General features: G+C 35.2%; 1 protein-coding gene across 1 annotated transcript in view; it reads right to left on the minus strand.

The window, feature by feature from the left end:
• Nucleotides 1-3,110: 3,110 nt before the first annotated feature.
• The window catches only part of LOC104267579 (casein kinase I), a 36,702-nt gene continuing 13,280 nt past the window's right edge, over nucleotides 3,111-26,532 (minus strand). Inside the window, exons 4-10 of the mRNA XM_009864529.1 lie at nucleotides 18,522-18,670; nucleotides 17,018-17,252; nucleotides 9,972-10,057; nucleotides 9,757-9,841; nucleotides 4,972-5,120; nucleotides 3,892-3,987; nucleotides 3,111-3,233 (exon numbers count right to left, since the gene is read on the minus strand). Coding sequence (XP_009862831.1) covers nucleotides 3,111-3,233; nucleotides 3,892-3,987; nucleotides 4,972-5,120; nucleotides 9,757-9,841; nucleotides 9,972-10,057; nucleotides 17,018-17,252; nucleotides 18,522-18,670 — 923 coding nt within the window. The remainder of the gene's footprint in view (nucleotides 3,234-3,891; nucleotides 3,988-4,971; nucleotides 5,121-9,756; nucleotides 9,842-9,971; nucleotides 10,058-17,017; nucleotides 17,253-18,521; nucleotides 18,671-26,532) is intronic.

A 26,532-nucleotide genomic window follows, 5' to 3' on the forward strand; every position in this document is an offset into this window, starting at 1 on the left:
ATATTAATTGTAGAGCAAATTAGTTCCCTAGATATATAGACCTTTAGAAACTTGATGAAGATCAATTATAATAAGAAAGTTAAGCCTGAACGCCAGTTCTCCAAATGGTGACCACAAATCTTGAGGCTAGTTTTGGATTATTAGTTATGCTTAGTTTTGAATTAGTATAGAAACTAAAAGATTAGTTTATATATTTCAAAACCAGAGTGCTCATGAATTTTGTTGATTTGATTTTCATGTTTATAATTACAATAAGGAATTACAAAAATTTGAAACATAAAATAAGCCTTCACTATCTATCTCAGTAACTGAATTCTCTAGCCTTCATTCCTAAGTAATTCTTTAGTTATACTAAAGAACGCTGCATTTTATCTTCAAAAATCGTCCAGTTAAAACAAAAGACTAATAAAAAAGAATAATCACACTGCCTTTTTAATTTACAAAAGCCTAGGGCATTAATTTGTTTTATCCAACGCATTGCTATCTTGACTTCTTGGAGATGTCTTGCAACTCAAAACTAATTACATCAAATATCCAACTTTTCAATAAGCTCCTAAGCACTTTTCAAGACCTATGGCACTTCCCTGGGAACTCTTTAACCTGATCTTTTCATCTAACACCCTTTTAAAGAACTTCCAAATGGGAAAAGAGAAAAAGAAAAGAAGAAGGAGACTAGCTAGCAATTTATGAAAGAAAACTAATGAACAGATTAGCGCAGCCTTTATGAGTGTGTAAGTACTTTGCACTTCATGCAGAGAAGGAAACAATTCTATGTTGCACAATTGATGGTTTTGGGAAGTGAGGTAAACTTACAAAAATAAAGATGCAGAAGCTGCTGAATAAATTGCTAGAAGTTGCAAGTTGCTCACAGTAAGGCTACAAAACTAGAAAGACAGACTGCCATACTAAAACACTTTCATCTCTATATAAATAGACATAAGTGGAAGAAAGGACATGAATTATTTCTAGGTCTTCTGTTTACAACTCAATTTGCTAACAGTATTTGATCTTCAAACGTGAACTGATCCTACCAAGTAAAATTAGAACACGATTAAGCACATTAGTATATCCCTAACACAAGCCTAGAGAGTTTGGGATAATTTAAATCAATACAAAACCTGGAATGATTGCTATTAATGAACAAACTATGTAGAACCTGAATGTTTCCCACTCGCACATCTTTATTAACAGCATAAAAATATATACTAATATACATACACACACATAGAAACATTCAGTCCACTTGAATTTAATGTCATAGTGAAGAATCACTACCACATTTTAATAATCTTCTACAAAAGCCGGTTAGCTCAGTGGTTTGAGTGCGGTGCTGACAACACTGAGGTCGCAGGTTCGTTTCCCGCTTGGTCCCCCATGTGTTGCCTGGTCTAGTCGAGAGGTGGCGTCCCTGACATGGCCCATGACAGGGAGGTTGGATCTCTAAGGTCCCTTCCAGACTATGCCATTCTATGATTCTATGATTACAGCAGTAGTACTACAGATGACTAATAGCAGCGACCTAAAAACCAGTCTCCTGTCACTTTAAAACAAAAGTATCTGCCAGATTTTCAGATCTTGCAAAGAAAAGGATAATTTAGCATAAAACTGATCTCAAAAGATGAGTAATGACTCACTAAAGTTACAGAAAAAATAAATGCACTTGAATTTCATATCTTAGACTCAGCTTTCCTTCGAACAACTACCTTTGTTGCGCTTTTAGAATTTGCCTTCCTGAGAGCAGTTAAGAATGCATCTGAACTAGCCACCTAATTGTCCAACTTAGTAGCAAGATTCAGTTATTATTACAACAATGAAGGGGTATTTCACAACAGTCAAGGGCTTAAACTTCAACACAAAACTGAAGATAATATGTAGTTTTATATCTGCCTAACCTAAAGAATAAAAATTAAGAACTGAGAAGCGTAAGAAATTAAGATACCATTTCAGATATGATTTTCAGTCCACATTACACTATTCCCAAAAGATAAATGAGTACATTTAATACTGATGTTATTGAAAGAACTATTACAATTCAAGTTAAATATACAGATAAAGTTTTAAAAATATCTGTTAATGGGAAGCATAGAACAACTTCAAAACTTTTCTTGATACATAGCAATAATTATCATCTACTAGCTTTTCTTATACGTCAGGTTACAGTAGTTTCTAAAGTAGCAAAATCTAAAGAATTGAGTTTCAAAACATTTCAAGATGATCACACTGGTGAGACTACAGCACTGTTTTCTTTATCGTGGATTTCTCATTCTGTCTTCAGGTATTGACAAATTTTTCTCCAAAACAAAACTTCAAAAGAAATATGTGTAATGTAGACTGGCAGAATCAAAAATGCCACCAAAAAAAAAAAAATAAATCTTTCTTTCCCCCCAGATAGCACCTCACAAAGTCAAATTATTTTCATTTAGGATTGAAAGCTCTAACCTCATATAGACTTCACAGCTGGCATTTTGAATGCTTCTATATTAATTTTAGATTTCTTTATGCATTATCCCAACCATCTCTCCCCTAAATACATTCAAAGAGCAAGATAACAAAAAGTAAAATGAAGAGGAAAGCAGGCAAAAGTAGCTCTTTGAAAATGAAACAAACTAATAATAGAGGAAAAAAATGTTGCTTTCTACTCATTTTCCCATTGATAGGTGTGAAGCACTGCTCTGGGAAACATTATTCTAGTCAACTATTGTTTGAACAAAAGAAGTAAAGTTTAAGCAAAAAATCACTACCTAATACTTTAATGTAAAGTTTGGTTAAGAAATAAAAAAATATTACTTGAACCATACTGAATTCAGTTAATAGTGTATTAGTTACCAATACAACTAAATAACACAACAAAGGTCTAAACTTCAGTTGCTTGCACTGATTTAAGTGCATGCTTCCTCAAAAAGAGAGATAGTTCCATTGGTTTAGGCTTTCAGTAAGAAACATAGCAGAAATTCCACAGAGAACCAGTTTTCTACACCCATTTTAATTTCAGACTGTGAAGGAGGGAATAATAGGAATATCCTGAATGTTACTGGAAAGTGAGCTTAATAGGAAAACAAGAATCATGTCATGCATTACAGGATACTAGTTATTATACAATGCTATATGACTTAGTCATGCAAAGAAGCAGAAAATACCTGTACTGAGCCACCATGTCTGACAGCTGACAGCTGAGCCCTCAAATAATGTGGATTGGCCTGCTGTGAGTCTGAAGCCACCCTATGGTCTGTTGACTACCATTTTTGAATGCATTAGGAACATATGCAAAAGAAGAAACAAAAATTCCAAAAATAAACAATTAGGGCATTAATTACAATGTATTTTTTTAAAGCACTGAAGCACTACATACTCAATTCCTATATAGATTGTACATCAACATTATCTGCATTCTTGCATATGTCTACACACATCTTTTCTTAGAAAAGTAAGGTAGCTACAACTCAAAATTCCTAGTAAGAAACAATGTCCACCAAAATAATCCCATAATTAACTTAAGGAAATGGACATGGATCTAAATTCCTAATGTTTTTACCACCTTAGTCATTATCCCGTTTTTAAAAAAGTTAAAATGTTATACACACATGCTACAACCCCAAAAGATGATACTGTATATAGGAAAGAGAGATTAAAAATAGAGAACTAAATAAATTTAAGGAAGAATCAGCAGAGACACTACTGATATAAGCTACATTATATCATAGCATCAAACAAGCCACCTTTAAGGCCTAGAGATGCAGAAATACATTAACAAGGACCTACTTAAATCAAAAAGAAAAAAAAGAAAATCTTGAGACAATCTTTTTTTTTGGAGCTCTGATAAAAGTAACAACTTATCATAAATCACCAGATAAAAGACAAAGTAATGCTGATACTCTTATATGAGCAGTTTACCTGATTTTTGGATTGCTGAATTTTATCTCTGTGCTGATCAACTTCTCTGTTAGAAGACTGTGCAGGGTCTGGATGTATTGAACCCACTGGAGTAGGCTACAAACAAAAATATTATTTAGCAACTGGTAAAGAAAATAAATTTCTAAGTCTTATCAAAATCTGACAGCTTCCCACAACCCATAATTATTAAATTAAAGCAAAAGCTTCACTAGATATTTACTAACACCAACGTAAACCAAGACTTACATAGCTTAATGAGGTAGCAAATCTCAGTATTATCAGACAATTTTCTGAAAGACGTTAGGCTCATATTTTCTGCAGTTAGCAGTTAGGACATTCTGATGAAAGCCTGAAAAAAGGCTTCAAGTAATTTTTTATGCTAAACACTGAAAAAAGATTTAGCAATAAAAATTTTTTCAGAGAGTCACACAAGAAACTTCAGTGTAAGATGCATAACCCAAAACATACACACAATCCCTTCCTTACTTATTAAAAAGAAGCAAGAAAAAAATTTGAAGTGCTGAAAAATTCATTGCCCCCTTTCCTCTGATGAATATAAATGTGTATCCTCTGTAACTTTAGATGCACCAGTATTCTACATCATATTTCATTAGAGCAATGCATATAAAGTATAGACAGTTTCTTCATAACGAACTGAAAAACACCTGGAGTACACTTCAGATGCAGAGGAGTGACTGTCCTACATTTTAAAAATACTGAAAGCAACTAAGTCCCCAAAGCAAGAAACTACAGGCAATAATGAGCATAACCCACAAAGTCTTAAACTGCTTCTTCAATTCAAAAACCAGTCTGATTCCCTATAACCTTATTTTGGATTGAACAGAGATTAACTTTGATATTAGGAGTACATATCTAGAAATAGATTAAAATACGAAAACACCTCAAGCCAAAAAGTTAATGTTTGAAAATTCATCTGAAAACAGGTACGTAATAGCAGCTGTTCTCAACTCTAATAGCAGCCATGAGATGCACATGTAGCCTTAAACTCAGGATAAACACTGGCTCAAAACTGATTACATAAAAAACACAGTATACTACTACTAGCTTAATTGTACTTACCAGCTGTTTGTCAATCCAGTCATATTCATAATCAAACGTATAGCCTTTCCGATCAAGTAAGTCTGTGAAGAGCTTTCTTAAGTAGTCATAGTCCGGCTTTTCAAAAAAATCTAGCCTTCTTACATAATGCAGATAAGTAGCCATTTCCTCTATATAAGTAAGAAATACACATAATTGACATATCAGTTTTAATGACATTCAAAAACCACCGCTTATTACATTTTAAAGCAACTTCCACCTCTCTCCATAAAACCCAAACAGTTTTTCACCATGAATGTGTGAATTACCAAAAAGTAACTCAATAGTAATATTTTTAAGATACATTGCCATATTCTGAACGTATCCTACAAATTGATCCCCTCACTAATTTTTCCTCTTCATTACATGTCAAAATCTTCCTTCCAATCAGCCTTCCTTCCTTCAACCTTCCAATCCGGATACACAGTGTGCCAAAAAGCGGGGAGAGAAAGACCTCCACTTAGCAAATTTCTTTTTTAATTAATTGTACAAAGACAAGCCTAGGGATAGGTAAAGAAGGGCGTATGAGTGTACAGGGTGGACTATGTCTCAAAGAATATGCCTTTTACTGGAATGTAACCTTGCTTTCCCAAAGAGATGATTCACATGTATGTCCTCAAGTGAGTAACTCTAACTGTCCTGGCAAAAAATACTCGGTACAGGCTCTGTTAAGCTACAGTTGTAGTATGACTGGAAGGCTGCACCAAATGCTTCAGGAATCATGCTATGTGAAGGTGTTGAGCAGAAGTGACAAATATCCTGAACAGAAACACTGCAGAGAAGTACTAAGGTTACCTGAGCTCTTGCAGAATGACTTCTGACCAGTGTCAGTTTAATATCGCTGTTTAAATATCGTGTCAGCATACAAATGGAGATTCATATGGGTAGGTGTTACATGGAAATTATAAGGTTCTCCCAGTAGTGGAGACAACCAGGGAGATTTCTGAAAGGGCCTGGACCTGTAAAGATAAAAGGACAGAGCTTTCCTAGTCATTAAAGGGTATGAAGCACAGACTGTGCACTAGCAGCCAGAACCTTCCAGTTAAGACCAGATCAAATATCTTGGCAGGTGAGTAGAGCATACAGAATTCCCTTTATTGATAACAGGTTTAAGCCATGAAAGGCTTCTCAGACAATAGCTGTAAGAAAAAGCACCTGTAAGGACAGAAAACTACAAGAATCCAACAGCTGAAAGGGAGGACCCATGAATATCTGAAGCATAAGCTTCAAATCCCATTGAGTAACTACTCCTGCATGCGCCTACATTTGCAGTAACACCTCCAGGAATCAGTGAAAGGCATGCAGAAGTACAACACTCAAAAAACAGCAGATGGTGAGAAGAGATAAATGCTAACAAGCTCTCATGAAAGACCAAGTCCTACAGATTGTTCTGTTCAAGGAGGTATTATATCAAAGAACTGTAATACTGGAAGAATGTAGACAGCAACAATCTAATCATACTGAAATATTGGTTCATTCAGCCTGCACCTGTCCACACTTTTTTTAAAATTTAAATAAAATAACATCACATTGCAATAGTTCGGAAGAGTACTGTAACAACTTCTCACAGTCTGACATGGATTAAGTCCTGGGACCCAAGTTCCAGGTGGACAGTACTGTTAAAATCTAGCTTGTTTAGGACCCTTTGTAACTCATGAAAGAGTGAGAAAGTACCCAATGGCAAGCCATTATGAGAAAAGCAATGACTCCTTACTCTCAAGCCAAAAAGGCTATTCAACAGACCCAAAGTACAAGAAAATGCATCTCTATATGACCAGAAAGTCAGAGGATAAATAAGGTTAAAAGTAGATGGCACCAGCACTCACTGATCCTGTGAAGAGGATGGTATGTCAGAAGTAGCCCAACAGTAGCACTGCACACTCACCATGACTGACACATTGCATTCCCCTAAGTCTGTAGAAGATGACGTTTTAGGGTACAAACAAGATCCTGTAAGACACGTTCTGACAGAGGACGGCTGAGAAGTACAGAGGCAGTGCTAAGACCAAGCTATGCCAAGCTAAAAATCTTTCAGAGATAGTGGAGAGTAAAGAAGGAGAAATGAAGGTTTGAGACCAGCTTGACAACAAGAAGTTGAGACAGTGTCAAGAAAGCACCACTGGACAATGGTGCGGTCACATCCCAGATCACTCAATTCTGACAAAACACAGTATTAAGTGCTGTGGTTTAGGCATGAGCAGATGGAGCAGATAATAGGAGGCATCCTTGGCATCTCAGGTTCAGCTCAGTAGACATGTAAGACCTCTACAAGACTAGCTAAGGAGATGAGTGTTTGAAGAAGGCAAAGAGAAATACTAACACATTCTAGGGACCTCTTTAACCATACTTTCCCAGTGTAAACCAGAAACCAAAGCACTCAAGGCAAGTCTTCAGAGATACGAAGGGTGGAACAGAGACATTTAACGCAGCTGAATGTATTACAACTGGATGACAAAGAAAACCAAAACCCACCCTTATCATGCATTTTAAAGAGAAACTCCAGTCCTTGCTAGTATTTTACACAAGGCTTGAAACAGCAGTAGTGTTGCATGTTCAAAGACAGTACAATTTCACAGAACAGGTGAGCAAAGAGTGAAGTCTCTCACATGTAACAGAGACCAAAGTATCTTTCACTGATACTACAGAGTTCTCTTGCCTTATCAGTCAGCTAGCTCAGTCTGCAGGCTAATTGAGAAGAATTAAAATGATAATAGATATATTTCTCATTCTATTCTATGTCTTAAGTGACAAGAAGGAAAGGAAAATACAGAAAACCCTTGGATAACTGACATATAAAAATTTCTTCATATAAGAATGCATTTTTAAATGAAAATGTATGTATGTACTATCAAAGTTCATCTTTTGTGTTCTCCAAGGTCAAATATCTTTTCCCTGTTCCATTTTCAGATCCAATCTTGTTGACAAGAACATACTTCATTAAACCTGGTGGAAACAGTCCACTCACTCAGAGGGTGATGCTGATGACACCAAGGTCACGGGTTGGATTCCCTTTCGGTCCCCATGTGTTGCCTGATCTAGTTGAGAGGTGTCCCTGCCCATGACAGGGAGGTTGGATTAAATGGTCTCTAAGGTCCCTTCCAGCCTAGGCCATTCTATGATTCTGTGATATATGGAGCAACTCATGCATAATTCTTCCCAAGAACTGCATGACATGCACCTTAAATTAGATATTTAAAGGATGCTAGCAACAACGTGAAGATCAGCATGCACTACTGGATGAAGATTTATATTCCAGAACAGATTTTCTTCCTCATATTTAAACTTTTGTCAGCTCAACAAACAAACGTACAGACATTTGCACTAAGATCTTTAACAGAAATCAATTTCAGTTGATTCTCTCTTTTTTAATATACAGAAAGAAGTGCATTGAAAAACCTCAGAAAAATTGATAAAGGACTGATTTTCACAACAGGATTGGAGAAAGCTTCCAAAGGCCATCTAGTACACAACACGCTATCCCATAGCAAATCAGTTACAGCCTTGTCTGTCTGGTTTGTTTTCGCACAACTGCAGTCAGAAAAGTTCCACAGTCTCTCTGGCTCTTCACAATACTTGAAACACAGGAGTTTAAGTCTAAACTTAGTAATGAATGTAATGCAAACCAGCTTTGTCCCATTTGTTGCGGATGTAGCAAACTGATTCCTTTCATGTTTACAGGAGCCAATGGGTAGTACAAAAGAACTTATTTCCCTAACAATCTTAACTAAAGCAACTTTCATTCCTTTGGTCTTTGGTGGTAGGTCTAGCAAATATGACATGTAAGTGCCTCCACTTCTCTACAAGACACACTGAAAACAGAATACATTTTCTTGAAGGACAGTCCCCAAAACTGAACACATTTCTTCAGCTGAAGTTTTACAGAATCAAATCGAGTGGAAATGGCAATTCATGTGTCTTTCAGTCTGTCTTGTTTAATAATAATTTAATAATGATAATCTGTTTTTTAAAACATGTAACAGCATACACTGTTCAACTGTATCTATCCTGTGACTGGATGACTGAGTCATTACCTAAGGAAGCTTTCCAAAGCTAATAACTCTTGATTTAGATTTGATTCTATCTTCATGTATTACCTTGAATATGATTTATTGAACTGTATATCATATTTTTAAGACTGTATCTTTAATCTATCAGAATCTTTTCAATCTAACTGTTGAGTCTAGAGATTTCAAACTTATTTGCAAGTTTAATATAAACATTCTGAATTAGTTTTCATTCTGGCAAAATTGTGTGTGCCCCTGGTCTCAAGTGGATTGGACTAACTTTAAAAGAAAAAAAAAGGTCATATCTATTCTCTCCCATTCTCCGATTCCTCACTGAGTCTCCATGCACTCAAGGAGAACTAGAAGAGACAAGTGAAAATACTTGCAAGTTACCTTAAAATATTCTTTCAAGCTGCTTATAATGCAGCTTTTTACTTAAAAAAAAAGGATATGATATCAGATTTCAGCTGACAAGGCTTGCAAAATTTTACAGGTGAAGATACAAGCGTACACTCTCTGATCACCATAAGAGTATGTATGATAATATTTCTTCCTTACATTTCCTTTAGAAAATCTTGAAGAATACCAGCATTAGCTTACTGATTCTACAAAGGATAATTCTTCTATCTATTGCCATAGTACATTATACATGTATTTGGAAGAACTATTTTATTTATCTTTAAAATCAGATATTAAACAATTATCTATGCTTGTTTTATTTTCTAAATCAATACACAATATTTTTATTTACAGTAGTCATTACCTGGGAACTTTTCACACAATACTTCTATAGGTGTTGCTTGTTTTGTGTCTCCAATTTTCTGGTAACGTTCTTTTAATGTATCAGCCTATGACACAAGAACAAAACAAGCTTCTGAAGTTACACGGCTTACAGACGAACTTTCAAGAAGAAAAAGATCATGGCAAGAAAGATGATGATCTGAAAACAGGATAGAGGAAGATATCAAAAATTACTACCTTTAAACCTTGCCATGGAAGGCTTCCTCTGAGAAAATACATAAACATATGACCTAATGCTTCCAAATCATCTCTTCTACTTTGCTCTGAAACAAAATTAAAATATTATTAGAACATTCAACCTATGTAATTTTACTTCATATTTAAAAGGTTAGCCTCCAAATTATACAAAAATAAAATGGAGGTATAAAGTACTTGAAATCAAACTGAGTGGGGGGGTTATTTCTTGTGTATTACGGACTCCATAAAAAACATAGCTAAAATGAGAAAAAAAGAAAAGGTGGATGGTGACTGCACGTATACTCATCTTAAGAGTACTTTAAACAAAATATCTTGCCACGGCAAATTCTTTATATTTTAGAAATTTTGACCCTTTACATACATAACTGCATTTTAATTCTAATATTTTTTGATCCATTACTTGAGAACTTGAAGCCATTTAAGAAAGCTTTAATCACTCTCATTTTTCCTCTACAAAATCATGAAAAAGATGGTATGTTTCTCAGAAAGCCATTATGGAATTTCTAAGTAAGCCAGAGGTGGACTGAAGAAGGCTTAAATCTTATTATTTGATCAGAAAACAACATGTATAGGCATGTACACACAGCCCGCTCTCAACTCTAGCTGGCTTAAAAGCTAAGTGACAGAAGACAATGTCTGGTATGGCTACATTTTTTCACCCATAGCAGAGTACTGGCAGTCCTTCAGAAAGTTCACAGGAGGTTAAAGTAAAATGAAAGTAACAACCAAATGCAGTGCATTCGAAGTTTTCAAAGTAAATTCCATGGATTTTTAAATAAAATCCACTACTCTGAAAACTGAGTATAAAAGAGAATAGTAGAAGTCTTTAAATGACTAGTAGAAAATAGATTTTTACATTTTCACTTGATATTCTGTACCACTGCTGAAACAAATATTATATAGCTTATTATTTTTTGTAGTAACAGGTAGTATTTACCTCTAATTTTGATTTCCTTCCTGACACAGAAAATCAAAATACTAACATTGTTTCTACTGAATGGTTTCATTTTATAAAGAACACAATGAAGTTAAAGCCAACCTTGCTTTAATCTGATCAACATAAAATATTGCCACAAATGCACTGCACCTGAAAAACAATTCTTTATATAAAAAGAACAATTTACTTATCTCTCTATTTTCTATCCCTGTCTTCTCATTTGTCCATTGCATAAACACATAATAGTAAATGAATGTGAAAATACAAAAAAAAAAGTGTGGTAATTCAGAGCATGAGCTACATCTAGCCCTATTTCATCACCCATCTGCTAGCCATATGAGGCTCTTTCAGTCATTTCTCCTTCACTCTTTTCCATGTTTCCAATTCCCTTGCCAGTACTCTTCTTAGAAGTGTCTGATCCTCCACTCTTCTTGTTCACAATTGCCACTTTTCTCACTGAGTGCCATTCAGATCATTTGGTCTTACTTCAATTTTTCTGCCAGCCCCGCAACATCCCAGTTACTGATCATAGGCTACCCCAATGCAACCATGTAAGTTAAAAGGAAATCAGGAATAAGCAAGCAGACAGGTTTCAGTATGTGAAGGAAATGTTGATGCCAGTTGCCTGCAGAAATTCTGTGCTCTTTATGAGATAGGATGGATAATGAGCACTTCATGAGCGCTGCTTAAGACAAAAATGTTACAATTGCACAACAGAAGTCCCATCTATGAGTAACACTAAGGTGGGGTCAAAAAACCCCACAACTGTATGACAAAGTTCTATTTGATCTTTGCTAAGAGGACAATAACTCCTCTTTTGCATTAACTTCTACAGGTTATGCCGATGAAAAATTAACCTCTTCTTCTCAAAAAAAACAAACAAATCTTATCAATGTAATTATTCCTTCACTGAGAGTCCCTCCTACAAAAGTACGGAATTCCAGTCTTAACCCTGAAATGTCTTCTAACTAAGAAGATTTGGGTTTTGTTTGTTTTGTTTGTTTGGTTTTTTTAAATGAGCTTTGGACCACTGAGATATTTCTGCAGGATAGTTCTGAGGAACTACTTCTAGAATACATCACTGGAATTCACAATGCCCTCAAGAATATGCTATGGGAAAGTTTTGTTATTTTGCAGGAAGGGGATTGTTACTTAAGATCCATTTGCGTTCTTCACTCATCACACTGGAGTAATTAAAAAATAGCAGTAAAATATCCTTTTCCTATGGATGGAATCCTTCAAGATAACAGTGAGAAACAGTAAAGATTATATTGCTGTTGTTGGAAAAAAACACTCCTGAAAACTGGAAAAAAAAAAACCAAACGGCAGTGGACTAACTGGAACACAACAGGATTTCAAGGATCAGCTGAAGGGCGGGCTGCTGATGTACACTGCTCCTAGTGCATCACAATTTAATGAGATTAAGAGGATCTGCTGCCCAAAAGGTAACACCATCATAAGCTGACAAACACACAATAAAGCTTTAGGCCACACTGTTTTCTCTCTCTCAAGGAGGTCACCTGAATATAGCTACATACAAGTAGGAAGATAATACCTGTTGTTTAGTTCACAATACATATATTAATCACCTTGGTTCAAATAGGTTGATTTTAATAAGAACTAGAACCTCATCCAGCAGGCTATCTCCAGAAATTAACTTTAGTTTAAGCATGTTTAACCACAACAGAGGTCAAACAACATACATTGTCTTCAGTAAGTATCCATTACAAACACCACATTCCCCTCCAGAGAAAGCTGCTATACAGGAATGCTGAAACAGCAGAAACATACTATCTGTTTGCATCAGAAAGCATAGTATTAGCTACTAGGGTGATTGCAGGTTGATACATAGACTCATTACTGTAATCATAAAGCAGATGGAAAGTGAAAGTCTACATATCCTGAACTGTCAGTCTACAAAGCTCATCAAAAATAAATTTTAAAGTTATCAGAGTTTGTAGTCTTACAAAAAGTTACATGATTCCATAGAATAATATAATTTGAGGGACAGAAACACATCACTTTCTGAACAAAATCCTGAAGTTAATGATTCTGGTTCATTAAAGTGAAGTTTTATGCCAATTTTATCATAAGCACGCATTGTGTGCCATACTGTTAAGAAAAACAGGGGGTTTACAGAGGAAAAAGAAATATCTAGTTTCAGGTATATCTTTAATTAAGGGAGCAAAGACTTATAAGTATTGTTTCATATAATAATGGATTTATAATGTTAGTTTACTCAGAAAACAGTATTTATCTAAGGCAGCTACAATCCTGCTTCTGATGTCCAGTGAAAATTCAGTGCGTACAAAAAGGAAACTAGTGAACTTCCTATGGGAGTCTTAGGTCTGGAAAAGAACTTCATCCTGCACAAATGGCTCAGTGACAAGGAAAATTTCTAGGAGACCTGGAGGGCCATCACCACAAAGCACAGTCTGTAACTACAGAGAACTTTTTTTAGAGGGTTGTTGGAAGCTATGTATTGTTTAAAAATATTGACTTCATCCAGCCTTTCAATTAGCACTAAAAGCAGAGTTGTTTCATTGCCAAGAGAGTCTCGGGCATTTATGATAACTAACCTCCATCTCCTCAATAATCACGTGCTCCAAGAAAAGACCAATACAACCAAGTGTATTGGTTGTTCCTGAGAGATCATAAGAGATAGCCATATTATAGCAATTACAACTTCATGTGACTACACTTCCTGTAGCCAAATAACCCAGACAACAAAATAGTAAACTGATTTTCTCTATTTAGGGAAATCCTAAGAACAATTACTAAATTAGATTTCCAGCAAATAAATTTGTAGGACTTTTACAGATAGAGAGTATTGTCTTCCTTAGGATCCCAGTTAGAATCTACATTCTCTGAGATCTTTCCTTCTCTTCCTGAAAGGGACTGGAAAAGAAGCATGGAGTAATTTTATCCTCAAGAGGAACTGCCTTATAGAAACAAGGGTATCAGCTACATGTTGATAAGGGTTACAGAGTATTTGCACCTCTTTCAAATAGCTACCTGAGTAAAGCCACATTATTTTTCACATAGACAAAATACCTTCTATTTCAAATACAAACTCCCAGCTGGCACAAAACTACAAGAAATCCTTAATCAAATGTCAGTTTCTGTAACAAAATATTACTGAAAGAATTGGCTACACAATGTTCAGCAACTATACATGACCTTCTATACATACCTTAAAAGAGTGGGCTTTACTAATTGTGTTCAAGTTTCAACTCAACATAAACAAATATCTCAAGTCTTTCTAGTTACTATGCACTTTTTAAACACTATGGATCCTAAAACTCCTCTTGATCAAAGGAAAACAGACTTATGAATAAGTAATAAGGAAGAACAAGCTACAGTTCAATAAATGTGTACTTAAAATTGACCTATAAGAGAATGTGAACCTGAGATTCCCCTCTTTAATGAAAGAGGGTCAGTTGACACATTGTATAGTCAAGCAGCAGTAATACAAGCATAAAATGCATTGGGTTAGAAGAGACCTTTAAAGGTCATCTAGCCCAAACCCCTTGCAGTGAGAAGAACATCTTTAGATCAGGTTGCTCAGAGCCCCATCAAGTCCAACCTTGAATGTCTCCAGGGATGGGGCCTCCAGCATTTCACTGGGCAACCTGTTCCAGTGTTTCACCATCCTCATAGTACCTGTGCCAATGAACATTGCTCCTCCACAGCATGAAAACAGGAGACATGAAACACCAGCAGCAGGGGGAAAGATGATGAACAGCTGATGGGAATCCTTCCGGACAGCAGGCACTAAAGGCCTCAGGGCCCTTTTTATACTGAATACAATGGGAAGGAATACTATGATTGGTCCATTTGGGTCACCTGGCCCACCTTCTCCTTCCCATAGGCACAGATGCCTCTTCTCCCACATTGTGATTGCTACATGTACCAAGCAACCTCATAAAACTTTTAACCTGGGACTCTCAAACCAGGACAAGTATTCTACACCATTATTTATATTTAACAATTATCAGTCTATTAGAGAGTCTCCTGTGAGAAGGAGACTTACTACAGTCAAGTGAGACAAGCTATTGAAAAGAGCATTAGCTTTACGACAGAGGAGCTGGTATCTAACTACCCACTCTTCCTCGCAGGTTTTCACCAGGCTGAGGGGTACAGAACTACCCATGATACACAAGTTAAATTTGTCAGAACAAGGTACCATTAGCTAAAAATAAACCTGTCCAACCAGAGATCAAGATTCTACCCAAGGAGTGGAAAGTCTCCCTTGAAGGAGAAAGTGTAATATACCATCTTCCTGGGTTAGTATCAGACAAGTAACTCTCTCAAAATTTAGCCATGTTCTTCAAGTAATTACCAGTCTCACACTTTGGTTTACTTGATCATATGGAGGAACATTTCCTACTTAAGAAAGACTAAAAAAAAAGCTTGTTTGATGTCTAAATTGATTCCATCTGCTTAAGATGACACCAGCCTCATATATACTATGCCTGAAAGACAAAGTGAATGCTTTCTTTACCTGAGGAACTTGCGTTCTGAAAGTTACATTTAGGAAGCTCAAACCCCTGCAATCAAATTTTTAATAGTATTCTCAATGTTAAATATTCATGATACCATCAGGAAACACTAACATTTGTACTATTACTCTTTAAATAAAAAATATTTAATCCAATCTTAAAGCTCTTAGACTCGAATATGGCTTAACAACAATGCACTTTCAGTCTTCATTTGGTGAAGAATAATACACCTTGCTAACATGACAAACTTAAAACAGTTACTTTTTAGACACTCTTTTACTATGTGAATGCATACAGAATTTAAGCCAGCCTTAAAGCAACAAAGCTGGTGAAGGACCTTGAGAAGAAGAAGCTGAGGGAAATGGAGAACATTAGCCTGGAGAACAGAAGGCTGAGCAGAGATTTCATCACTCTCTACAACTACCTGAAAGTAGGTTGTAGCAAGGTGAGAGTTAGTCCCTTCTCCTAAGAAACAAGCAACAGGACAAGAGGAAACAGCCTCAGGTTGTGCCAGGGTCGGGGTTAGATTGAATATTAGGAAAAATGTCTTCACAGGAAGAGTTGTTCAGCACTGGAAGAGGCTGCCCAGAAAAGTGGTAGAATCATCAGCCATGGAGGAATTTAAAAGAAATGTTGACATGGTTTAGCGGTGGACTTGGCAGTGTTATATTAATGGTAGGACTCAAAGATCTTAATGATCTTTTCCAGCTTAAATGATTCCATGATTCTTTGTGAACATAATTTCATTGCATCAGTTACACCTGCTAGCCACAAGCTCCTATGGTATCATTTTATTGATAATATACTACTATCTGGAAAATATAAATGGTTTCTTATTTGCCACATTAACATGAAATACCTTTGAACTGTAAGTATTGTGCAACATTTCTAATGACCAAAGAGCAACCTGATTGCTGATTATCAAGCAATGACAGCAACTGGTTTATACAAATTCAAAGGTGTCAAACCTGCTTTCACTAGAAATCCTCTATAAAACTGGAATAAACAAAGACTGCTTTCAGTACTCAGACACATTTTTCCAGCTAAATTTATTCATTCAGTAATAACTTACCTCTTTATATATATCCTGTCATTTCTTTAGCTCATATTTACTACACTAACGTAATGTTTAACTACTCTGACAAAGCCTCATTCACATTAAAAGCACTGAAAAAGAATTAATCAAGAAATCAGCAAATATAAACAAGGCAGCATTGAAAATCTATGCTGTTGCAATCTAATCACTTTGACATCTTTAACAAGCATATCTACTTCCCACCCACTTCACCACAGTATATTTCTAACGTGAAATGTTATGATACAAAAAGATATACCTCATCTTTTACGGATATCTAACAAAAATAACATAATTATTTGCTGAGACATGATTGTGATGACTAGAGACCCAAAGAACCTTGTTCCCATAAACAATATTTTCATAAAGACAAATTACCATTTTGAACAGTACACAAGACTTGCAGTTCTTAACGACTGCAGACTAAGAAAAATTACAATTTGAAAACAAGATGATTTCAGACAAATGACAGCTATTGAATTCTTGTTTCTCCACTTAAAAGCACACATACCTTTTCCTAAATGTGTATTTATACTCATGTATCTAGCTGTTCCTGTAAGGCTCTTGTGTTCTCGATATGGTATGTGCTTCTTTGTTTCTGGATCTATATATTCCTTTGCCAAACCAAAATCTATAATATGAATAGTTTGCTGGGTTTTGTTTCCAGGTCGTCCTATTAAGAAGTTCTCAGGTTTTACATCTCTGTATATCAAGTTCTTTGAATGGACATATTCCATACGAGAAATCTTTAATAAAAGAAAAAAAAAATGACAGAAAGTTTAGTTTAAGCTTCAGGATGCCACATTAAATTGTGGTAGAAGCTAAATACCTTATACTGACTTTACATTTAGAGGAAATCACCCCTCCTACTGCCCTAAAACCAAAAGGCTATTGCTCTTAACAAGGTATCTCCCAGCCAAAGTCAGTGAACACTGTACGTATCCCATAATTAGATGCACCACAAGGTGTACTGGAAACATTCACACTGGACATCAGACATGAATATAACGAAAGTTATCTTCTTTAAGAATAGCTGGCAGCAAGTACGTTTTGTGCACATTAGAACTATAACCAGAAAAGCAGCAAAGTTTTATGTAGATCTATTATAAAGGTATAAACCAAAGAAGCATTGAAAGTTCACCACTACGCACATAACCTCCATTTTAGCTGGATCACTTTCTGTCAAAATTTATATATTCAGAAAGGAACATCAAGTATTATACAGAGATGATCTTTGGGTCTGTGATAATCTGAGCATTTTTAAAAATGGGGTCTGTCATTCTGGCTGTAAATAAGCTGAATATGTCTATATTCGCAGGCCTGTTCCACAATTACAGTCATGTTTTAAACAGCCACTATTATCCTTCATGGGCAGAAACATCGCTACCTATTTAGAGAAGTGGAAGTTCAGTACCATAAATACTTCAAAAGGACTTATTTAAAACACAGTGTAACAAGGTAAAAATACAAAGCCATATTTCTTTCTCTATCTTTCCACTTCCACTCACCCCAATCCAATCAGGGAACCTAATCGGGAAATCTTTTAAAAAAAGAAAAAAAGGAAAAAAATCCTCATTGAATAATTCTGTGCTATTTTAGTATTTCTGGAAATGTGTGGGTGATTGTTTTGTTTGTTTTCTTGCTTTCACTCTGAGAATGCTCAGAAAAAAATATTTTTGCTACTTAGGAGTGCCATCATCCAATTACTTTCCTGGATCAAAATTATTTTTAGTTCATCAAGGTTTTCTTTTAATTATGTCAGACTAAAATTCATGATTTCATGTTGTGATTATGAGAACTCAAAAGATACTACGAAACTACATTGATGCAATGATTCTTGAAAACTTAGAACAAAGTAAATGACAGTGACATAGACACTCTTCCTCTTTAGAAGCCACTAACATAAATTTAAAAGACAAGAACTGCAAATCCTGTAAACAAAATAAGCATTTAATCCACTGAAGACTGACTTAGTTATACTAATGAATACTCAAACTAACATCTATTCTACTTACCAACTGTATGGCTATCATAAGAACGGTTTTAAGAGAAAATGTTCTACCACATAAGTCAAATAAATCTTCCAGACTAGGTCCAAGTAGTTCTAGCACCATAGCGTTATATTTGCCGCATGGGCCAAAATAGTAAACCTGAGGTATTCCATCTGTAAAATGAAAACACAAAGTAATTATAAGTAGTTAAATAAGATTAATGAACATACCAATAAAATTCCTATCCAATTTCAAACTGATTTGAAGTTAAAAATTCATTTTTTCACACAAAACAAAGAACAAAATCTCAAAAGCTACAGGTAAAAGAACAGGACAAATGAAAGTAGTACTTGTAATATTCATGAAATATTTAATGAAACATGTTTTACTTGTGACTGATTTATAAAAAATAAAAATCACAACCTATTTGTTCGGGTTTGTAACAGTAAATTGAAACATGATTTTAAAAACGCATAAAGATAGGTTTAAACAAGCTCCTTTTCAAAACAGCAGACTTTTAAATTAAAATTAAAACTATGACAAATCTATGTTCAGGAATAAAACCACTTCACCTAGAGAAATCATTCAAAAGTCTAAAAGAAATTAATGATTCCTCATGTTTAATGTGACATTAAGTCTGGTTTTAGATGTATCAAGGTAAAATACCAGTGAATTCTATTCTTACTGTCAAATCATTAAAATAATTTAATACAAGAAGATCTCTGAAAAAAACATAATTTCACATTCAGATTAATTAAGTTTTGTGTCTGTTTTTGGTTTTATTTGTTATTTAGAAAATTATTAAAGTAAAAATTAAGTTCAGAACATTATATATATCATTTCTAAACAAAATATATGGGAGCAAAAATATCCTACTGTATATTCAGGTAACAATCTCTGAAATACTTTTTAAACAGATATAAAATATATTTACCTAGTAGGGCAAAAGGCAAATTTAGTGTTAAAGATACATTTGTTTTCAAATTTTGCATTGAGTCTAAAATGGGGGCTGTATCTCTGATACCTTATAAAGTGTAACAGTTTTCACGGTGTAAAGTAACTGCTATATTCTGCATTTGAATATGTCAGAAAAACCCTAAAAAATTAAGACTGTAATAGTGTGTTGAAAAATAGATTTTTGTTGAGTATTCCAGAACAGCATCCCAGAAAACTTAGCAGAACACATACTTACAGTATATGTTTCCTTAGACAGCTGGTGATACCAACATAAAAGTCTTGGAAAATAGAGCTAAAAGTCACATGCATTGTGCTGAGAAGATTCCCTTAACATCTAGTATGTTAATGGAATTATTGAACAAAGGTCTCCTGATGTGCACAGGTCAGATCAGCAAAGCTACACTTTACCTGAATAAACTACTTTTCCCTAAAGAGAGAATAATAAGCATGTCCATATAACAAGGCTCCCCCTAGAATAACAGGAGATCCAGTTAAACACGTTTAACAAATAAGTTAAAGCTACCTAAATCCTTAGCAGAGACATAATCAACTTGGAGATTCTCCACCTCTACTCTGCTCTGGTGCGGCCCCATCTGGAGTACTGTGTCCAGTTCTGGAGCCCACAGTACAACAAGGACGTGGATCTGCTGGAGCGAGTCCAGAGGAGGGCCACAGAGATGATTAGAGGGCTGGAGAACCTCTGCTTTGAGGACAGGCCGAGGGAGCTGGGCTTATTCAGCTTGGAGAAGAGAAGGCTCCAGGGTGACCTAACAGCCACCTTTCAGCTCATGCAAGGGGCCTGCAGGAAAGCTGGAAAAGGGATTTTTACAAGGGCCTGTACTGACAGGACAAGGGACAGTGGCCTGAAATTGCAAAAGGGCAGATTTAGATTAGATATAAGCAAAAAATTCTTCACTGGAACAGGTTGCCCAAGGAGGTTGTGGATGTCCCATCCCTGGAAGTGTTCAAGGCCAGGCTGGATGGGGCTCTGAGCAACGTGGTCCAGTGGGAGAGAGGTGTCCTTGCCCACAGCAGGGGGGCTGGAACTGGACGATCTTCAACAATCCTTCCAACCTTAGCCATTCTATGATTCTGATTAAGTTAGCAGTGCATATAAGGTCACCCTCTTCATTAATAAGTGCTTCTTGAAAGAATATTTGACAAACTAAATGCAGGCATGAAAAGACTAGAAGTGTCTAATATTCTCAGGCACTGCATCACAATTACACTAGCAAGAGTGCCACTTTCTATATTTATGATCATATATCTGCACATATACTCACACACTGTATCAATATGATGAAAAGCACCTATAGTCCAAGAAGCAAAGCAAAAATATTCTGCACTTCTAGATCTAATAACCTCACATAAACACCTGCTTGTAGAAGCCAAGCAATCCAGAACCTTCAAAATATCAATGTTTAAAGCCTTATGGTTCAATTTTATTTTGTCTTCCTGTATATGTACATTGAGTGACTATAATTAAAAATACCTTAAACTTCTTGCCTCTATTAATCTTGTACTTCCTGCTATGCACAGAATCTCTTTCTCATTCAGCAGAATAAGTTTTGTTCACTTAAGGAAGCCGGCTATTCCAGATATTTTTTGCTCTTCAGTATGTAACCTCTGTGTCTCATTTACTCTAAATATTCAATATTCTGAAAATGTGTTTCGTCCCTTAATGTGAGCTTTTTCTATGGTGGCCATTATTACAGTATGATAATATACAGAACTACGAAATTTATTTTCAGAATACCCTAACGCAACACTGGATTTTGCCTTCTTTCTCCTTAGTTTTTAAACTTGTGTTTGATCTACAACACCCCTAACCCTTGGTGTTTCTTGTGGTACAAAAAAGTATCAAGAAGGTTTTCATACTTTATTACAGTGTTTGCTACACTCAGGGCCCAGATTTGCAATCATGTCCATTACAACTTTGGATAAAAAACCCATCTTACTGTTTTAGCAAAACCAGAAAAAAACGAATGCAGCATTAAGAATGTTTCCACTATTGTCTACATCTACAAGGGAGCAAAATGAAAACATAACCCCTAAAAATCCAGTTCAACTTCTCAATCTTCTGAAAACTAGAACTTCCAGTTATTTTGTAAATATGTATAATCATACCTATACCTATACTGTTCAATGCTTTTCAGTTTCTTGTAATATGAGTTTCCTTTCAGAGTTTCCGCTAAGCCAGTCACAAAACATGCTTACCGATGTGATCTGTGCTATACCTTATTTTTTAGATTGCCTGTTGGAACAGATCCATAAATGCCAGTAAAACACATAAGGCTGAACTTGCAGAACACGCTGTTCTGTATTCAACTTGCTATACTACACTACCTTTTATTTGTAGTTTTAATTTTAATATGTGGCAATTCATTGGACACAAGTAAAATGCCTTAAACTCTGTAGATCAAAGATTTACATCTTCCAGCCATCTTGCACGACACGTTTGTATGTGCAGTCTGTCAAATATGCAATTCAATAGCCTACCACAAACACAAGTATACCCTACTAAAACTAGAAAATCTAGCCTGAATCGTCTGAAAGTGATTACAAAACAGAGGACAGTGCCATACGCGGTTTTTGACTTGAACCAAAGCAGCACAGACAAGGGGCCACAGATTCTCCACAAACGTAGCACTTCATAGCTACTGAAACCATGACCACCAGCGCGCTGTACAACTCTCTAACACAGGATGAGACAGTAAACAAGCAATGACCTCAACACTGCTAAATGCCATGTTGGAGCCATGCACCACAACACTTAGACTACACCTACTATGTAGAAATACATGTTTGCAAATATAAAGTAATACAACAAATAAGACTTTTCCATTAAAATAGATTTAACTAGTTATTCCCATTACTAGGAATTAGACATGTCTTTTTATTTTAAGTTTTATTAAATATCCATTTATCTAACATCCACAATGCTCTGTGGACTGTGCCATCAACTCCTTCATAAGTGCAGTTATTTATTACACTTTATACAAAAAAATTTGAAATCTGTGTGATGTCATATTCTAAAGCCAACATAAATTTTATATGCCACCAGGCTTCTTATTGTCTCTAATTATTGTTTCTGAGAAACTTTAACATGTGTCCCTATAAATTTCATTTAAATTTATGCAGCTACAATTTTCACCAGATTCCTTGCACTTATTCTCAGGAAAAAAAATATTTTAAAAATAAATTGAGAAAATTCTGTACAATTCCATAAGAAAAATGCTAGAAAGAAATGGTATAAATCAAGAAAAACTGCCAGCAACATCTCTTATAGTTTTCATCAGACTTCACTGAAAAAAAGTAAGTTTGTAATTATCATCACTTTCATTTGCTTAAACATAAATATTAGTATATTCACATTAAAAATTAAGCAGCTCAGCCTTCCTGTTAAAGTATACTGGCAGCAACAGAACTCGAAACTGAGTCAGCGTTTTCCCCAAACAAGTCACAACAAAACCATAGCCGTCATCATCACATAGATTAACAGTGCTTACAAACAGATACCTGTCCAGACAAGAGATTCATTAGTTGATTCTGTTTAAGTGGTTTTAACAATCAATTTATAAATTAAGCACCGAGCATGATTTTCTCAGTTCACATGTCCCCTATTTTTACTATTTAATAGATGCTTATTGTTTATTCTTCCACATAACTCCAATCAAGTTAGAACAAAAGCAATTAAGTAGGGCAATGTTACTAATAAAATCCTAAAAAACTAAAAAAAGTAAAAAGCAGCTTTCAGTTTAAGAGCGAATTTTTAGCTATCAACCTAAGGGCACAGCTAAAAGCAAAGTTCATATGAAGTTACTTAAAAAAATCACTTTATACTTTTATACTGAATGATTGTTAGTAAGATATATGAGCAGGTTATGAAGTGAGACAACTCCCTCATAAAACTTTATTCAGGTATGTAAAACTAAGACTACTCTGAAGGAAGTTACTTGCTACATCTGTAGTTAAAAGGCTTTTGTTTTCAACTTTCATTGTTACTGACTGTTAAAAACATAATGCACTTGTTTTTTTAAATGAAATTATATTCTAAACTCTGAAGCTCCTGTAAATTTTTACTGTTTTAACTAAATAACAGAAAAAAAATCAATGAATATGTTTGCCCATTATCACATTAGAGGTCTCTCGTAAAGGTCTTTTCAAGGTCTCTTTAAACGCTGGTAACTCCTATAATTTTTATCCTGTAATAACAGTAAGTGCAGGACACCAATCCCACAATTTAGAAACAATACAGATATGGGAATTGCATCTATCACTTGTCACATGAATCTAGCTATGATTTATTTCTAGCACTGCTATCAAGCAGGCTTGTTATCCTCAAGATATAGTAGAATATCAATCTAGTAAATGTTACAACCTACCAAATGAGAAAGAAATAGATCATAAAAAAGATAAAATTATTTTGTCTTCTGAAGAGTTACGGTAGAGCACAGATACTGACACATGGATGACATTACACACTGCATTTTCTTCCACAGGCTAAATGGAAGGCAGAGTCAGCTATACAGGCCAGGTGATAAGCTAGAGGTGATCTCAACAGCAGTCTGAAATCCTATCATCTTCTCCCATATAAAAGTAGTATTTTCAATGGTTTATAGTGAAAGATTTAGGAAAAAAAAAAAAGCCTATTTCTGTCTTAAATACAAATGATAGCCTCTCATTCAGTGCCAGTATATGCTTCCTTCACTTTACATCATAAATAGAGTTGTAAAAAAAGGTTTGAAAAGGTGTCAAACATTCAAATCACACATACAGAGTCAAGATGGTCTGACCTGAAATTAGGTAAGAACCACATTTTCATTACCATAAAGGGGTTTTTTTTGTCTTTGCTTACAGGAAAAAGCCCTGAACACTGAAAGCCCTGAAAACTTGATTCTTGACCTTCAGCCCATCAAACAACTTTTCACCACAGAAAACATGGAGAAAACTATAAACAGCAACGTCTGCCCCATCAATTAACACTAAACTGTGTGTAATACACATTAAAACAAAAGTGTTCAATCTCAAGTCTCAAGGCACACTGCACCAAAAAAAAAAATCCCAGTAAAAATAACCAAAAAAAACCAAACAGAAATTTCTTTCAAACTGACTCGGCTACATGCCCAAATCAAACCACAGTCATCAGTCTGAAGAATCCTGACATGATTTAAATGCTAAAATAAATTTTCTACTGAGATTGAACATGAAAACTGCAAGCAGACTCTACAAGAGCTGTTGACCACCACACACAAATGCTTAGCACTTCCCAAGTACCAGTTCTCAAGGTCATTCTTTCACCAAGTGTGTTTACTAGCCAGTTACCACACAAGTGATATAGTAACATTTCTCTGGTAGCATTTCCAAAATCACACTACTCCAGCATTGCAATCTTCAACCACTAACACTTTTTGATTTTCACTCCTCAAGTAGTACAGTTCTGTTACACCTAAGGCAGGGCAGGCTCTCACGACCTCAAAACTTAAAAATACATCTGTAGACAGCAATGCAGTGTACACTTACTACATAACTGTTAATATCAAATCACACACACACAAAAAGGGATTTCCATATACATAATGCAATACTTAGCATTCATTTCACACTGGCCATAACCTTTTGAAACACAACACCTTTCTGCATAGCACACAAATATATTTCTCCCACATGCACTGGCCACTCAGCAGAAAAAGCATCTGCCAGTTTTAAGAGAGAAAATGTTAGCTAGACTTCAGCTAAAGGTAGTTCGATACAGTTAAGAGGAAAACCCACAACATCAACAATACTGAGGATCTGCTTTCTCTGAAACATTAATATAACAGTTTCAGAAGTACGACAATCCACAGCTGAACAAGTCTTTGTCTCTGAGGAAAAAGATCTCAAATCAAAAACTAAAATCTAACAAACGATACCCCTTGTTGCTGCAGACAAGTACTACAGCAACAGTCTGCACTGCAGATACAAGCTCTAATAAGGCAGGTTAAGCAGCAGGAGCCATCTGCCATTTTTTGTTCCATTTGTCACATGCTTAAGCACAAGAGTCCTAATTCACTTGTAAAGACTCTCAGTCATTATGACTAATGGCTCATAGATTTTTTTTTTTTAAGAGATGTTAGGGAAAAAAGTCAGGAAATGAAAGTTGAATTTTATGTTCCTCAACACATAAGAAGACATAACTTCTTTAATATTTACACAGATTCCTTATTGCAAAAAGGAATTGAACCATGCTGTAAATACTTACCTGTGAAAGAAATAAAGCACATGAAGATTTTTCACCAATAAGGTTTTTAAATTGAAAATTAAAAAAATTCTCACTGAGCCAGCAGTATTGATTTCCTGCCCTCTTTCTAGTTCCTCCGAGTATGAAAGTATACTGAATTCAGTAGCAGCTAAATTACAGGTATAGCATGTGAAATACATCTACAGCTCACCTTCTTACCATGAGGAGAGAGAGTGATAGCATGAAAGATTAATACAAAAATCAATAAAAGGCACAAAACTGTCTTCTATTCTGTTCATTCCAAAAGTCATAGTGTAACTCCAGTAAGAATTCAGCTACAGTATTATTTGTAGTACTGCGTTTCTGAAGTATCAAAAATGGGTTTTTATCATCCATACTTGGATATTAAGAAAATACGTCTTTAAAAAAAATTTTTTTAGAATTAAAGATATTTTAAATTCCATCTGCAAATTACTCATTCAGTTGAACAGAACTTTTGGAACACTGATTTATTTCAAACGTCACAATGTGAGCATGCTCACAGTTACTGAATTACAAATTTATGGTAGAAAAGGTTCAATTTTCACTAAATCTCTATTGGTATACAAAACTTAAACGAAACCTCAATACTGATATGACTAAATAAGCCACATCTTTAAACTAATTTAAGAATTATTTTTATTAATTTTCAGGTCCATTCCCCTGAATAACTAAAAATGTTTCCAAAAGCCCCAAAGCACACAAAAGGTTTCTATTTAAGAAACATTCTTCATATTCTTTCCTCAGAAACATGTATATCTCAGAGTGAAGTTACAGATTACAAGCCTTCTTTATGGATATTCTCTCCAAAGGAATACA

This window comes from Apaloderma vittatum, unplaced genomic scaffold (assembly GCF_000703405.1).
Source record: "Apaloderma vittatum isolate BGI_N311 unplaced genomic scaffold, ASM70340v1 scaffold12842, whole genome shotgun sequence".
In the NCBI taxonomy this organism is placed as follows: domain Eukaryota; kingdom Metazoa; phylum Chordata; class Aves; order Trogoniformes; family Trogonidae; genus Apaloderma; species Apaloderma vittatum.